Below are 12,061 nucleotides of genomic sequence, written 5' to 3'. Positions count from 1 at the left end.
TTCCACCTCATTTCGTGTTAAGGTATTTTATGAGACACAATGTTCATGGCCAAACATTATGTGTGCCTCTCCCCTACCACTAGGGAAAAAAGAGGGTATATCCCCTGACATCCAAATTAAGGGTAGTCTGAGGTACACAATCTAGATTGGTAGGCATGTCTACAAGAAGGAGGAAATGAAAGTTCACACCTAGGCTGGTTGTCACTATTACCCCATTCCAAGCCCCACAGCAGTGGTGCAGCCTGAGAGGCATTCTGGGAGAGTTTAACATGGATATTACCAGCTAGGGTTCCCGAAAACGCAGGTTCCAAGCAGCAGAGATAATCACATCCAAGCAGAGGAAAACTACAGTGGCTTACTGTCTCATCAACAGGTGGCCGCACCCCACTAGATCTCCCGCTGCCTCCCCCTGTCCTCAGTTACAAGAACAATTATCACAGCGTAAGGAGGAGAGGAGTGGAAAAGCAGATGTGGTCCTTCCTACCGACACCCCGCTTCCAGATTGTAATTCCCTGAGGACACATTGCTTATCCCAGCATGGTCCTGGCCAGAGTCGGCCTCTAATACTTCGTTGAAAATGAAGGAGAGCCCCTCAGGCACCCCAGCTTTCCAGCTGTAGGAGTCCTCTTTGTGGGGCAGAGGAGGGTGTTCTTGGCACAGAGCCTGGGTTGGGTAACATGGCACTACCCAGGACGCACATGTGTGTATTTCTAGCAATTCTAGTTTCCGGGCGGGGCTTTGGCTTCCATGGTGTGCGGACCCGCCCCTGACTTTGCATTCTAGCTCGGTGGGTGGAAAGGTTTAAATTCTAGCAGCTCTCAGCTCTGCTGCGTGTTGGCTAAAGTCCTCCACCAGCGGCATGAAGCTGGGAGCCTTCCTTCTCTTGGTGTCCCTCGTCACCCTCAGCCTGGAGGTACGGGAGCTTCAGGCTGCAGTGAGACCACTGCAACTTCTAGGTAAGTCCAGGCAAAAGAGTAGCATTGTTCTGCCTTGAATGAAGGTATCAGAAGTAGGAGCTCCAGAACCAGTGCGCATGCGCACAGGAAGGGTGGAAAGGGAGAAAAGATTCTTTAGGATCCTCCTTGATGGTCACCTCTTAGTTCCCTAGAACAGAATCCCTCTTCTGCCTTTTCCTTCTCTCTCTTCATTTGCCTGGTCACCTACCTGGACTCTGCTCCGCAGCCAGTCTCCATCTGCCCGCATCGCCCTCTCTACCAGCTGCTTCCTGGAACTGTCTATTGAAAATCTCTCTCGATGTTAAACACGGGTCAGTCTCAAACTTCTTTACCAACAATATTCTCAAAAAGGGTTTTGTTGCCATAGGGTTTTTGTTGTTGTTTGTTTGTTTCTTTGTTTGTTTGAGACAGTCTCAGACTATAGCCCAAGCTGGCTGGGAACTTTCTGTGTAGCCCAGGCTGACCTCAAACCCATGGCACTCTTCCTGCCTCTTCCTTCTATGTTGGATACAAGCGGGGAGTATTCTTAACTCTGTGACCATTCTTCCTTAACCCTTTAGTGACACCTCCTCAAGTCCTGTCCCATTAAACTCCTGATGCATTCCTCTTCGGTCCTCTGGAGGAGACTCCTGACTCTTCTCTAGTAGTGTCTCACCTTTGCAGCCCTGACACTGTCTGCATCTCCACTGATCCTGCAGCCTGCTCTTGCTGTAAACCGTCTTTAGATCCAGCTTAGGCCTCTCTCCTTTATTCTCTTCCCCACTCCATCAATTTCCTGTTTTTGAAACATTGCATCTCTTCCGTCCTTTGCCCTCCTGTGGCCTCACTGTGTCCAGCCCTGATTACTCCACGACCCTGCCATTGCAATAGCTTCCCCTAAATCTCTCCCTGTCCCTCTCTTCCTTCTTCAATGTGGTGTTGAATCTTCTCTGCCTATGCTTTCACAGCAGATAATCTTTCCAAGTGACAGCAGTCACCTCATTCTCGCGGTCAAGTGGAATCCCAAATCTACAGGTCCTGGTCACCCGCCTGCCCTCTGCAGGGTCTGCTTCTCCTGCTTTACTTCTAGCCGCTCCCAAACTTGCTCAGCCCTCCCCTCGCCATTCCTCCTGGCTCCCCATATTCCAGGGGACACAGAGAGGCAAATGCTATGTCTAAGGGCAAATGCTATGTCTAAGGGACAAGACTTGAAGAGTCAGTCTAGAGTTGTGGGAGTGTGTCTGTAGGTCCTGTGTCCTAGGAAACACACCGGCCTCTCAGAAGCCCTGCCCTATTACATTTCCCCCTGGTGAAGTTTTACATCTTTCCTCATAGCACTCTATCTGCTTTCCTCTACTACTCTTCCTTGAGAATATTCCTGCACTTCAAGGCTTACTTGTTCTGATGAACAAGAAATAATGTCTATCTCCTCTGAGCCCTTTGAGCCCTCCGGATCTACCTTGCAGGACACTTGTGAAACACTGTTTTGTTTTCAGGACCTTACTTGCATTGGAAAGCTCAGGGAGCCTTAAACTTTTTGAGTGCTTTATATATAGCAAAAGCTCAGCACATAAACACTTAATGATTGACCAAACTATGGTGAATAGGGATGAGGGGTCTTCAACTTTCTCATCCCAGAGCAACAATAGCACCGGAAACCTTGGGGGTCGTGTTACAAAGCAGAGCTAGGGAGACTAACCTCACAGAGTGGCTGCAAGGCAACCAGCAGGTCAGAATCTCCCCTTCTCTGCTCCATGTCCTGTGGTGTGGGGAAAAGATTTCATTTAAGCAATGTTCAGCCTTCCTTTCCACAAATACAGTCCCTCTGTCCACATCTCTAAAGTAGGCTTGCTTTAATAAGATTGTGTGTGTGCCTTGTATTTAATAGAAATAAACAATAGCAGTTTACAAATTAGACTATGTATTGAGCTAAAAGAAACTAGTGAAATCTGTCTCTTTGTCTGTCTGTGAGAGGGTAAATTCATCGTATAGTCCAGGTTGGCCTTTAGCTGATGATCTGCCTGCCTCGGCCTATGAGTGCTGGGATTACAGGTTTATTGCACCTGCCTGGCATTCAAATGATTTTTTTCTGACTTAGGCACCTGCGCTGAGCTCTGCAGAGGTGACTGGGACTGTGGGCCAGGGGAGAAATGTGTCAGCAGCGGATGCAGTAGCATCTGTGCTACAAATTAAGAACAGGTAAAAACATCTGGCCCTTACTGTTACCTGAAATCTTGCCTAGACCGGGCAGGTTATACATTTGACCCCCATGGGACTTTCCAGAAATTGGTAGGATAGGATCCTATGTGTCTCCCTATATCTTCTCCCTTTTTTTCCCTCCATGAAGAAGATGCACCTACCACAGGATGGTTGCTTTCTGAACCTTTAGAATAATTTCCCAACCCAGGCTACCCAGGAGAAAAATCAGACAATATTTGAGCAAGAAGATAAAAATTACCCATTATTCATCACCCCAAAATGATATCTGTTTATGACTATGGTACATATTTAACTATGCACAAATATAAATAATATATTTAAAAACAAGAATCTTGTAGCCTTTTGATTCCTTAGCTATTTAATTTAAAGATAATGAATCAACAATTTTCATATCAGTACTTATCCTCAGTCCCATCCCACCATCTTTGCCTTCTCTGTAGTCCTTTGTATAGACTCTTCTACCAGCAATCTCTGTAAATATACATTTAAGGTATTTGTCTTATAATATTAACATGACCATAATGACTATTAAAATGTGCACACCCTTATTAATTCCTTTGGGATACAACCTGACATACATAATCAATGATCAAAGAACATTCTCATATGAGGCCCTTAATTCATATTGCCATATTGACCTAAGCAAATGCTTTCTCTGTTTAAAATTTGATGGAATTCATATTATTGTATAAACTTCCCTTTTTAATTCAGTACCCATTAAGTGAAAAAAATAATAAAGCACTACTGTGATTAAGTTGTATTAATATGGTTAAATTGTATTAGCAGATTTAGAATGTACTCTAAACACCAAACTGTTTGGGCCAACAGACTGATCAATGGGTAGAGGCTCCTGCTGCCAAGACTGTCGACCTGAGTTGATCCCTAAAATCCACATGGTGGAAGGAGAGAACTGGCTCCCAAAACCTGTCCTTTGTCCTCTCACATGTATGCCATAACATGCACATAACTGCACATACACAAACATAAACATGCACACAAATACTAATAAATTAAAACAAACCCAAACTGTTCATGTTCAGAACACTGTATTTGTCCCGCCCACCTGTAGTGCTTGCTGGCTTCTTGACACTGCTTTGGATTTCCAGAATTAAGAACTACTGTTTCTCATTGCATTCTGGGTAGCCAGGTACCCCCAAACAGCAGGTCTCAAGTATAATTTTTATATCTATTTCTCCAACTAAGAATGGTCTCAAGGGCCATCTTCTCTCATAATTGCTCCTCTCTTTCTATAGCTTCTACTTGGAAAAAATATGCCTGTCTGGAGTTCCGTGCCCAAGAAAGCAGTTGAAAATGGAGGCCATGGATGGAGATGACAAGGAGCACAGTGGGAAGGGACCAGGAGGTGTTTCTTTTAATAAATCATCATTGTAAAAGTCTCCATGCTACTTGAATTATTTGGTTGGAGGTTGTTACGGTTTGAACATGACATGTCTCCCACAGACTCATACGTTGAGGGCAATTGGTCCATAGTTGATGGCACTGTTTAGGAAGCAGGGGCATTACTGGAGGAGGTAGGTCACTGGGGCATTTTGCCCTGGGCCCACCTTGTTTCTTGCCACTTCCTGGTTGCTTTAGGTGGTCAGCTTCAACCAAACACACCTGTTGTCATGATAAATTCTGCTTTACTACAGAGCAAAGCAGGAGATCCAGCCAAGCACAACCCTAAACCTCTGAAATAGTGAGCCAAAATAAATCCTCCTTCCTTTAAACCGTGCCTCTCAGGTATCTAATCCTAACAGTGGAAAAGCTACTAAAGCCAATATGTTGAGTTATGATAGTATCTATCCTTGTGGATGGCAATGTGAGTCCACCAAGAAAATGAACATACCTATTCTGTGGTCATCACCAACTGAAGGAAAAAAAAAATACAGAGTTCCCAGAGAGGCCTTTGAAGACTTCTTGCATTGGCTTGAGTTACATGGTAGCAGCCCCTACACACCAACCTCCTGCCCTGAGACCAGAAACTCACAGCTTAGCCGCAATATATTCTATAATACAAGGTCATTCAGTCTGGAATAATACTTTATGTGGGTCATCCATGTTGCTAAACCCAGACTGTTCACACAGTCTCTTCATACCTCTATTGTGGTAAAAAACGAGGCTCTACATCCTTTCCGTGCAATGTTTGAACATGTCTTAAGTACTGCTTCAGATTCTTGGTGTCAAGCAAAGAGAACCATTGCTATAACAACCAGTTTATCTCACTGGGTGGGGGTACTTTCGTGCCTAGGGGTAAAGGAGATCAAGGATTCTGATACGATGTAAGGTGGAAGATGTCACATAGTTAGCATTTCTGTCGCTGCCATCTACAGGAGTGCTTTCCAACTCCAGCCCGAATCTCGAAACTCTAGCTATGTCAGCCCTGGTCAGGAGCAAACTTTGTGAGAGGATAAGGAGGTGTGGATGACGAAGTTTCCAAGCCTTATTTCTGCCACCTTTTACAAGACACCAGGCTGAAAGAGTGATACCCTAATAACACCAGCGCTTGCAAACCTATAGCTCAATAAAGCTTTCCGGAACTAGAGCACACAGCGAAGCCCTGCCCCTAGCGGTGCGCCGGAAGTATTTCCCAGCGAGCTCACGTAGGAAGAATGGCGGCGGTGCAGGTCGCTTCCTCGCTTCCTTGTGGGCAGTCGCGAGAGGCCGGGCGGGAGCTGTCGCCCGAGCGGGACGATGGGTTCCGCCGCTTGTCTGCCAGGCTCCGCGCGCTGCAGCCGGATGACAGCACCGTGTCCCGCATGGAGATCCACCTGCTCTTCGACCAGCTCATCTCCGAGAACTACGGCGAGGGAGGCGGCGTGGCCCCCGAGGTAGGCGGCGCGCCGCACCCTTCCGGGACTACCGCTGGTTCCTCTCTCCGGCCCCTCCGGGTGTCACCGGTCCACCAGATGACTTAGTTCCCGACTGGGTTTCTCCCTCTGTCGGTGCCATAGTCTCTGCCCTCCATCGGAAAGTTTGCAAGCTAGCATCTTCCAAAGGTTTCTGTTCTAACGCCCTCCGCTGCCAACCCTGGTGAGCGATTGCAGGAATGTCGAGGATAATGTTTAGTTGGTTTCATTGATGAACACATTGAAACAAAGATCCAGCGTCACGGTTTTGGCAAATGGCAGAACTAGAATTGGAGCCTAAGTTTGCCTTAGTGCCTGTCTTTTCTGTTTTGTTATCCGTCCTAGCTCTTGCTCCTCTTCGTTTGCCTCGCTCCTACTGCCAGAGTAATCTTACTCATACACATCAGACCTTGTAAATCACTAATTCCCTGAGTCCTTGAGCCAGTCCTGCCATGGCCCACAAACACCTCCAACTTGATAGCTCTCAAAGGTGAATACTTTGTCTCCCACACTCCTGTCCCCAGTTCATTCTACCCCACCCCGCCCCAAAGATCCACAAGATGCACACGCTGCTTCTCCCCTTTATCCTGGGGCCTGTCAGATTAAATTTCTTCAGAGTCTGTCTCAAACATGTTTCTCAGTTCGCTGTCTCTTCTTTATTCCCATGGTCTGTGCTTTAGGCAAAATAATTCTTGCCTAGACTATTCCCCTGGTCTCTCAGTGATCTTCCTCCTGTCTAGCCCCTTTACAGACTATTCTTTGCCAGAATCTACTATTTGGTTAAACAAAACAAACAAACCCATAAAAGTGTAAACCTAATTAGAGATTTTCAATGTATATTGGCAAATGGCAGAAGCAAGCTGCTTAATAAAAACAGACTATAGAGTAAGAGACAAGGAGAGAGGAGAATTTTAAAAATAAGTGTACATTTACATATGAAGGGGAAAAAATCCAGAAGAGCTCATCACGGAAAAGGGAGCAGAGTGGAATTAAGAGTGAAGTTAAGGGAACTTTGATTTATATGCTTTGATGTTTTGTGCAACAGCAACAGGTGTGCCCTCCCACTTTCCTCTCCCCTCTCTCCTCTTGGACCCTGGGTGCAGTCTTTGGCAGCTTGCTGCTGTTCAAGCACCTGAGGACTTTCCACATCTCCAAGGCTTCCCACACTCCATTCCCATCATTTGCTTTTTGATTACTTGTCTGTTCATTCTTCAAACCATTCCAGATTCTGCTTAAAATTCATCTTCAGGAGTCCTTCCTACCGAGTTTATACGGAATTCTTTCTGTTCTTAATTTATTGTCATTATTGTCATTATTTGTGTTTTCTGTCTCCCTCGCTAGATTGTAAATTCAGGGAAATGTTCGTTTCACCTTTGGAGTCAAAAAAGCTAGCCTTTTAACCTGGCTCAGAGCCTTTTTGTTTAGCAATCAACAGTAGCTGGTGTAATTTGTGGATAGCGTCTTCTTTTTTCTTTTCCTTTCTTTCTTTCTTTCTTTCTTTCTTTCTTTCTTTCTTTTGTAATTTTTCTGATTTCATATAAGAGTCATGTAAGGGTTGTTTCTGATTTGCCCAATAGCATTGACTGTCTGGCTGACTTGGTATTTTTAGCTGTAGTGTGTGTGCTTTTCTATACTGGAAGCCCTTTTGTTATGTAATTGTACTGTATGGTAAAAGTTCTTTTCCTTCTTTATGTACTTCCTAATTTTTGTTATATCATTCCCCTAACCCTTATTTTCTGCCTCAACTTTCACTCAGATACTTTTCTGTAGCTAGAGTTTTCCTGCCTGGCCCACAGTCAGGACAAACTCTCTCACCTGCCAGTCCCACAGCCCCTCAGACCCGACCAAGTAAACACAGAGACTTATATTGGTTACAAACTGTATGGCCGTGGCAGGCTTCTTGCTAACTGTTCTTACAGCTTAAATTAATTCATTTCCATTAATCTATACCTTGCCACGTGGCTTGTGGCTTACCGGCACCTTCACATGCTGTTTGTCATCATGGCGGCTGGCAGTGTCTCTGACTCAGCCTTCCACTTCCCAGCTTTATTCTCCTCCTTGTCCCGCCTACACTTCCTGCCTAGCCAATGACCAATCAGTGCTTTATTTATTGACTAATTAGCAACACATTTGCCATACAGAACATCCCACAGCACTTTTCCTCACTGAGCGTGGAACATTCGCTATACTTTTCCCATTATTTGACTGTGCTTTGGGGTGTTCAACTTTCACTCAGATATTTCTCCTCACTGAGTGTGCAACATTCACTGTACTTTTCCCATTATTTGACTGTGCTTTGGGGTGGTCACTTGGCTGACCAGTGCATTTACCTTTTTTTTTCAATAGGATGTCAGTGCTCTTCTTGTGCGGGCTTGTCAGTTGGTGCCTCTTAATCAGAATCACCTTGTCAGCAAAGTGTCTCAGCTGATCCATCTTCTACTTAACAGATTACAGGTAATAATGTATGTAACTTTAGGACTCAGATTGTGAATGCACATATGGTAGGCTCATCTTTATGTTTTGTTTGGAGACAGGATCTTAGGTCAGGTTGGCCTGAGAAAGACCTTGACCTTCTGATCTTTTTGTTCATGTTTAAAGTGTTGAGATTACACATGCTTGCTACCATGCCCAGGTCAGTTATCCTATCTTTTGAAAAGCTTGGGAAAGCAAAGTGCCCTGAGCTGAGAATGTAACTCAGTGCTGAAGCCTTGCAAGGCCTGGCACCCATGAGGCCATGGGTTCAATCACAGCAACAGTACCACCAAAAAAGCAATGCTTTTAATAAGAGTATATCTTAGTTTTCTTTTTTTTCATGGAAAATAGAATGACCAAGATATATCGCAGAACACAATTACACGATTCCCTATTTCTTTCCTACCAATATTTTTCCCTTTTCCTAAAACTATTATTTTTGTGATTTACGTAAAATCCCACAAGTATCTTGGGAACAGAGAGCCCCAGGATAAAAAGTCCGCAGTTATTTCTATCAAGTTCTGTTCTGCAGTTCTCCATCTGTAAAACTAAGTAAATCCTTGAGTAGATGAATGTACACATATCATTTGGCATTGTGTCAACCAGAATCCTTCAGACTGCAGGAAAGGAGAGCATTCAAATAAAACCAGAACCCTGCTACCGGGCAAGAGCATGGATGTTGATGTGTGACCAGCTGTGTTAGATGCTGGTGTGTAACTGCTGTGTAACTGCTGTGTGTGTTAGATACTGGTATGTAACCGCTGTGTGTGTTAGATGCTGGTGTGTAACCTGCTGCATGTGTTAAATGCTGGTGTGTAACTGCTGTGTATGTTACATGCTGGTGTGTAACTGCTGTGTGTGTTAGATGCTGGTGTGTAACTGCTATGTGTGTTAGATGCTGGTGTGTAACTGCTGTGTGTGTTAGATGCTGGTGTGTATCCAGCTGCATGTGTTAGATGCTGGTGTGTAACTGCTATGTGTGTTAGATACTGGTGTGTAAGCAGCTGCATGCGTTAGATGTCGGTGTGTAAGCAGCTGTGCATGTTAGATGAGATGAGGTTGCTTCCAAGTTCAGAATGTCACGGACAGATGTGGAGTGGCTTCTGAATTTTTACTATTGTCATGTGCTTCATCTCTGTGTCACTGGCAGTTGGATAACTTCATATCACCTGTGGCATCTACAGCCCATAGCCAGCTTTCTAGCATTTGATGACACTAAATATGGACGTGAATATCCATAAATTGGTTTTTGATTAGACCATTCTTTCTCAAGAAGATTATAAACTCTTAGGAACAGGATTGTGTCATATCTTCTTGTTGTATTCCTCTTACATTGTGACAGATACATAGTTAGCAGATATGTTTATTTGCTGTGTGTTAGTTGAACAATTTCTATGGATTAAATCAATTTAATTGAATTAAAATATTTCAGTGTATTGAATCTTGTATCTGTATTTATAGTTGTCAGTTACTGATTAGTTCCAGGAAAAGTTACAGGACTACCAGGTTCTACTTTGGAGATATCAAAGGGGATAGAGACTCTGTAGCAAGGAGACGGTCTCCCCCATCTTGATCAAACATAGAGCTAATGCTTTGGTACAAAAAAGATGAACATGTACTCTGTTATGTTAGATCACCTGTATTTTTTCCTTTCTTGTTAGGTGGTTGTGGATGAGCAGAACTTGGATTTCCTGTTGACCTATACGATCTCAGCTATTCAGCAGTGTAGCTCTTGGACACACATGGAAATTCTTCAAGCCCTGGCAGCTCTGGTTTACTGCAATGGTTCAAAATGTCAAAAGGTAGTGTCTTGGGTTGTGTTCTGTTGCTGTGATAAACACCACAACCAAAAGCAACTAGAGGAAGGAAGGGTTTATTTCATTTTACAGTTTATAGCCTATCATCCAGAGAAGCCGGGCAGGAACTGTAGCAGAAACCACAGAGATGCTGCTTACTAGCTTGCTTCCTCTGGCTTGCTCACCTGTCTTTTTTTATACAGCGCAGGCCCAACTGCCTAGAGATGGTGCCACCCACAGTGGACTGGAGCCTTCTACATCAGTTAGCAATTAAGAAAATGCCCCACAAATATTTCCAATCTGATGGAGACAACTCCTCAGTTGAGGTCCCCTCTTCCCAGGTGACTCTAGCTTCATCAGGTTGATTACTGAAGCTAACTATGACAGGTAATTTAAACTATTATGTCTTTCCTTTGAAAGGCTAGTAGCACAGACTTGAGAGTCAAAATACCTGTTTCCAAGTATCCATCCTGCCACTAATGCATGTATAGCCTTACTTACTGAGTCCCTTGGAGCCTTACTTATTCATGTGTGAGATATCGCTCTGAGGATGAAGTGAAACAGTGCTTGGCACTCTATCACTGTTGACTATTGTTATCATCATTATCATCATCCTTCATCCATGTATCCAAGACTAAAGAGCCCCAGCAATTACCTAGTAATGATTTTTACTACTGATTCCTGACATATGTTTGGGTAGCCATTGATGGATTTACCTAATAGCTAATTTTTTTTGATATTTAACTGTCCTTTATTTTTTTTTTTTTTTTTTTTTTTTTTTTTTTTTTTTTGGTTTTTTGAGACAGGGTTTCTCTGTGTAGCTTTGTGCCTTTCCTGGAACTTGGTAGCCCAGGCTGGCCTCGAACTCACAGAGATCCGCCTGGCTCTGCCTCCCGAGTGCTGGGATTAAAGGCGTACGCCACCACCGCCCGGCTTAACTGTCCTTTAATTAAGAAAATATTGTCTAACAAGTATAGTCTTCCTAGAAGCTGTTCTTTTTTTTTTTTTTTCAGGTTTTAAAACTTTATTTGCATATTAAAAAATTGTGCATTCCAATAATTAAAATCATTTGAACAAAAAAATGGCACTCTGATTAAACTGCATTTTACATCCTGCAGGACACCTTCGACCACCTTGAATTTTACTCTGTATTTCACCACCTCCCACCCAGCTTTTTCCTTCACCAACATACAAGTTCTTTTCCCTCCCTGCCAGCCAGACCGACAGATGGGTGGGAGAGGCAGGGGAGGCCTTCCTGGTCAGTAGGTCTGATTCTTTGATGTGAAAGGGGCAGCACAGGCATTTAAACTTGATCCAACCTCTTTGCATCTTACAAAGTTAAACAGCTAAGGAAGTAAAATAAGAAGGCAATGCTTGTGGAATGTACAGTGCATGTTGGCGGCGCTCGCCTCATTATGATTCGCCAGCTTGCTTCTCCTGTTCAGTCGTTTCTTTTGAAGGCAGAGGATTTTTCTTTTGCGTTTCTGTCTTCTTCAATTTCGACTTATCGAATTTCTCCATCTCAGCCATATCGGGTTTGTCAGACATGGTTGCCGGAAGGAGCTGAGCGAAGTGCGCGAACAAGGAGAGTCCGATCTGCTCAGAGGCCACTGCGGATTGTCCTAGAAAATGCTCTTATACCCACACTGTTGATATTTCTTTCAGTATCTCCCAGACTTGCTAGGCAAGAGCGGCCTCTTGATGAAGCTGAGTGACTCAACTCACTCTGATCCTGAAGTCCGGAGAGCTGCAGTGCATTGTATGGCAAATTTATGTCTCAGGTATGTGG

General features: G+C 44.1%; 3 protein-coding genes across 3 annotated transcripts in view; 2 read left to right on the top strand and 1 right to left on the bottom strand.

Moving 5' to 3' along the window:
• Positions 1 to 852: 852 nt before the first annotated feature.
• Positions 853 to 5,736, top strand: LOC128121424 (protein Wfdc21). Its single transcript, XM_052756121.1, has 3 exons — positions 853 to 956; positions 3,034 to 3,134; positions 4,409 to 5,736. Exons 1-2 carry the CDS (start codon positions 860 to 862, stop codon positions 3,126 to 3,128), a joined length of 192 nt encoding a protein of 63 aa, XP_052612081.1. The 5' UTR covers positions 853 to 859; the 3' UTR covers positions 3,129 to 3,134; positions 4,409 to 5,736.
• Positions 5,737 to 5,743: 7 nt separating this feature from the next.
• Positions 5,744 to 12,061, top strand: part of Heatr6 (HEAT repeat containing 6) — a 31,105-nt gene continuing 24,787 nt past the window's right edge. The window contains exons 1-4 of the mRNA XM_052756120.1: positions 5,744 to 5,986; positions 8,351 to 8,458; positions 10,138 to 10,278; positions 11,938 to 12,053. Coding sequence (XP_052612080.1) covers positions 5,768 to 5,986; positions 8,351 to 8,458; positions 10,138 to 10,278; positions 11,938 to 12,053 — 584 coding nt within the window. The 5' untranslated portion in view covers positions 5,744 to 5,767. The remainder of the gene's footprint in view (positions 5,987 to 8,350; positions 8,459 to 10,137; positions 10,279 to 11,937; positions 12,054 to 12,061) is intronic.
• On the bottom strand, positions 11,263 to 11,930 carry LOC128121425 (thymosin beta-4-like). Its single transcript, XM_052756122.1, has one exon. It carries the CDS (start codon positions 11,818 to 11,820, stop codon positions 11,686 to 11,688), a length of 135 nt encoding a protein of 44 aa, XP_052612082.1. The 5' UTR covers positions 11,821 to 11,930; the 3' UTR covers positions 11,263 to 11,685.

This window comes from Peromyscus californicus, unplaced genomic scaffold, assembly GCF_007827085.1.
Source record: "Peromyscus californicus insignis strain IS unplaced genomic scaffold, ASM782708v3 Scaffold_3__1_contigs__length_106647218, whole genome shotgun sequence".
NCBI classification, from domain to species: Eukaryota; Metazoa; Chordata; class Mammalia; order Rodentia; family Cricetidae; genus Peromyscus; species Peromyscus californicus.
The sequence above is the reverse complement of the archived record's forward strand: the minus strand, read 5'-3'. Positions and strand labels throughout refer to the sequence as shown.

What these genes read in the sequence shown, in the direction of transcription:
- LOC128121424 (XM_052756121.1), top strand. Translation starts at nt 860, where the DNA reads ATGAAGCTGGGAGCCTTCCTTCTCTTGGTGTCCCTCGTCACCCTCAGC. An exon ending in GAGACCACTGCAACTTCTAG is followed by an intron (nt 957 to 3,033) that starts GTAAGTCCAGGC and finishes TTTCTGACTTAG; the next exon opens with GCACCTGCGCTGAGCTCTGC.
- LOC128121425 (XM_052756122.1), bottom strand. Translation starts at nt 11,820, where the DNA reads ATGTCTGACAAACCCGATATGGCTGAGATGGAGAAATTCGATAAGTCG.